General features: G+C 43.9%; 1 protein-coding gene across 1 annotated transcript in view; it reads right to left on the reverse strand.

Annotated features, from left to right (window-relative positions):
* Nucleotides 1-204: 204 nt before the first annotated feature.
* Nucleotides 205-1,950, reverse strand: part of SRP9 (signal recognition particle 9kDa) — a 10,205-nt gene continuing 8,459 nt past the window's right edge. The window contains exons 2-3 of the mRNA XM_015562335.1: nt 999-1,086; nt 205-713 (exon numbers count right to left, since the gene is read on the reverse strand). Of these exons, the coding sequence (XP_015417821.1) occupies nt 594-713; nt 999-1,086 (208 nt within the window). The 3' untranslated portion in view covers nt 205-593. The remainder of the gene's footprint in view (nt 714-998; nt 1,087-1,950) is intronic.

The raw sequence follows: 1,950 nt of genomic DNA on the forward strand, positions 1-1,950 counted from the left end.
CTAGAGTAAACATAAGAAGCAAAGTACAAAACAATGGTCTCTTGGCTTCTGAATAGTTACAGTAAGAATTTTCTGTCCCGACACTGCCTCAAATTCAAAAGAGCTTTTATTAATATGAGCAAGTATGTGCAGTTAATTCTAGTTACCATACTTATATATTTGTTTCGTCAACTGCACAAATGTTATGCCCCAAAAGAAATGATCAACCCAGCAAAATGGTTACATTTAATTTTTTTAAAAGACAAATAAACTAAACTTAAGGAAGAATAGGCTTTTCCTGATATCTCATTTTCAAATTATTGCTACAAACTTACTGAAAGAAATAATTACATGTTTTCCCCAGCATCAAATAATCTGCAAAAGTTTCCAAGTAGACACATTTCCTGTTCCATTTCCAAAAATAAATAAAGGCTTTCTAACTGAAAGCATTTGCATTCTTCGCTCTCTAGAGTAAACATAAGAAGCAAAGTACAAAACAATGGTCTCTTGGCTTCTGAATAGTTACAGTAAGAATTTTCTGTCCCGACACTGCCTCAAATTCAAAAGAGATTTACTTCCTAAGAGCATGGCAAGCAGTCTTCATCTCAAACGAGTCAGTCCGTTTCCATGGCAACACTGCGGGATTCCTTGGCTACCATAAGTCGCATCAGTTGACTGTGGAATTTCTCAATCTTCTTCACATCTTGAGCTTGGTCTGTTCTGTACACCAGACACTGTGTGACTGGGAAAGGTGTGAGTCTTTGCTGAGGCTGTGCTGCTCTATTTACTCTCTGGAGGTCATACTAAGAAAATCACATCCACGTTTCCAAGCCTCCAGCAATCACATCCCTTAAGTTTGTCACTGCTGTGGATAAAACACTGCATGAACTCTCTCAGAAGCTTCTCGGAAAGGACCAGTTAAGCAACATGTTAAATACTGCTGTAGTCTAATGAGAGCTCTTGAGCTTTAAATTAACACAGGAAAGACAAGAGCTTAGGGGGGTGAGGGTGGAGTGTACCTTGACTGATGAGGAGCCACTAAAGGTTTTAAGGCGGTTATAACAGTCAAATTCGCATTTCTGAAACCACTCCAGCAGCAGTCTAGGACTGAAGGGGGAACTGGAAGCAGGGAGTCTAATAGTCCAGGCAAGTGACGATGACAAGATCCTAACCTTAGAGAGTAACAGTGAAGACGGAGAGTTCACGACAGGAAATAAATGAGGGAGCTCGAACCCCCAACCCCCAAATGCCTAGACAAGTGTACAGAATGCACCAGAGGTTCAAGGTTTTTCAACTGAAGACACAGTGGACATGAGAATGACGGACAGGAAGGGACCACATGATCCACAAGCATGAAGTGGAACTGAAACCAGGCCACAGGAGCCCGTGGGAGAAGTGGCGAAGCGTTCTGTTCCGGACAGGCTGGCTGGGAGGAGCGCTGAGGTGAGGACGCTCAGCTCAGAACTAGTCAGGAGTCAGAAAACCATGCGAGTGAAATGTACCAAACTGAAGAGACAGCTGCAGGCAGTACTGCATTTAATCACTGAACAGGTTACTCCACAAGTGGTTTCAAAAGATAACCAAGGACAGAGTCCTGGAGAAATCAGCATTGCTGGGGCACATCAGCGAAGCCATGAGCAAAGAATGAAACAGAAACAGAGAACAAGAAAAAAATTTTTTTTAAAGAAAAAGAAAACAGGATAAAATGGAGCCACAGACACCAAAATAATGATTTCCACGAGAGTGGCTTTCTGTATCAAAAGCAGCCAGGAGGTCAAGTAAAGTAGGAAGCGAGGAGACTTCTGGGCTTGAGAATTACGGAAGGTGCCGTGGGCTGCACCAAGAGCAGCTGCAGTGGTGGGAGCAGCTGCAAGGGAGGGAGCAGCTGCAGGGGAGGGAGCAGCTGCAGGGGAGGGAGCACAACATGCAAAAAGCATGTGGCAGAGGCTCGGAGGGGAGGGGATGGAGGGA

This window comes from Myotis davidii, unplaced genomic scaffold (genome assembly GCF_000327345.1).
Source record: "Myotis davidii unplaced genomic scaffold, ASM32734v1 scaffold174, whole genome shotgun sequence".
Lineage (NCBI taxonomy): Eukaryota > Metazoa > Chordata > Mammalia > Chiroptera > Vespertilionidae > Myotis > Myotis davidii.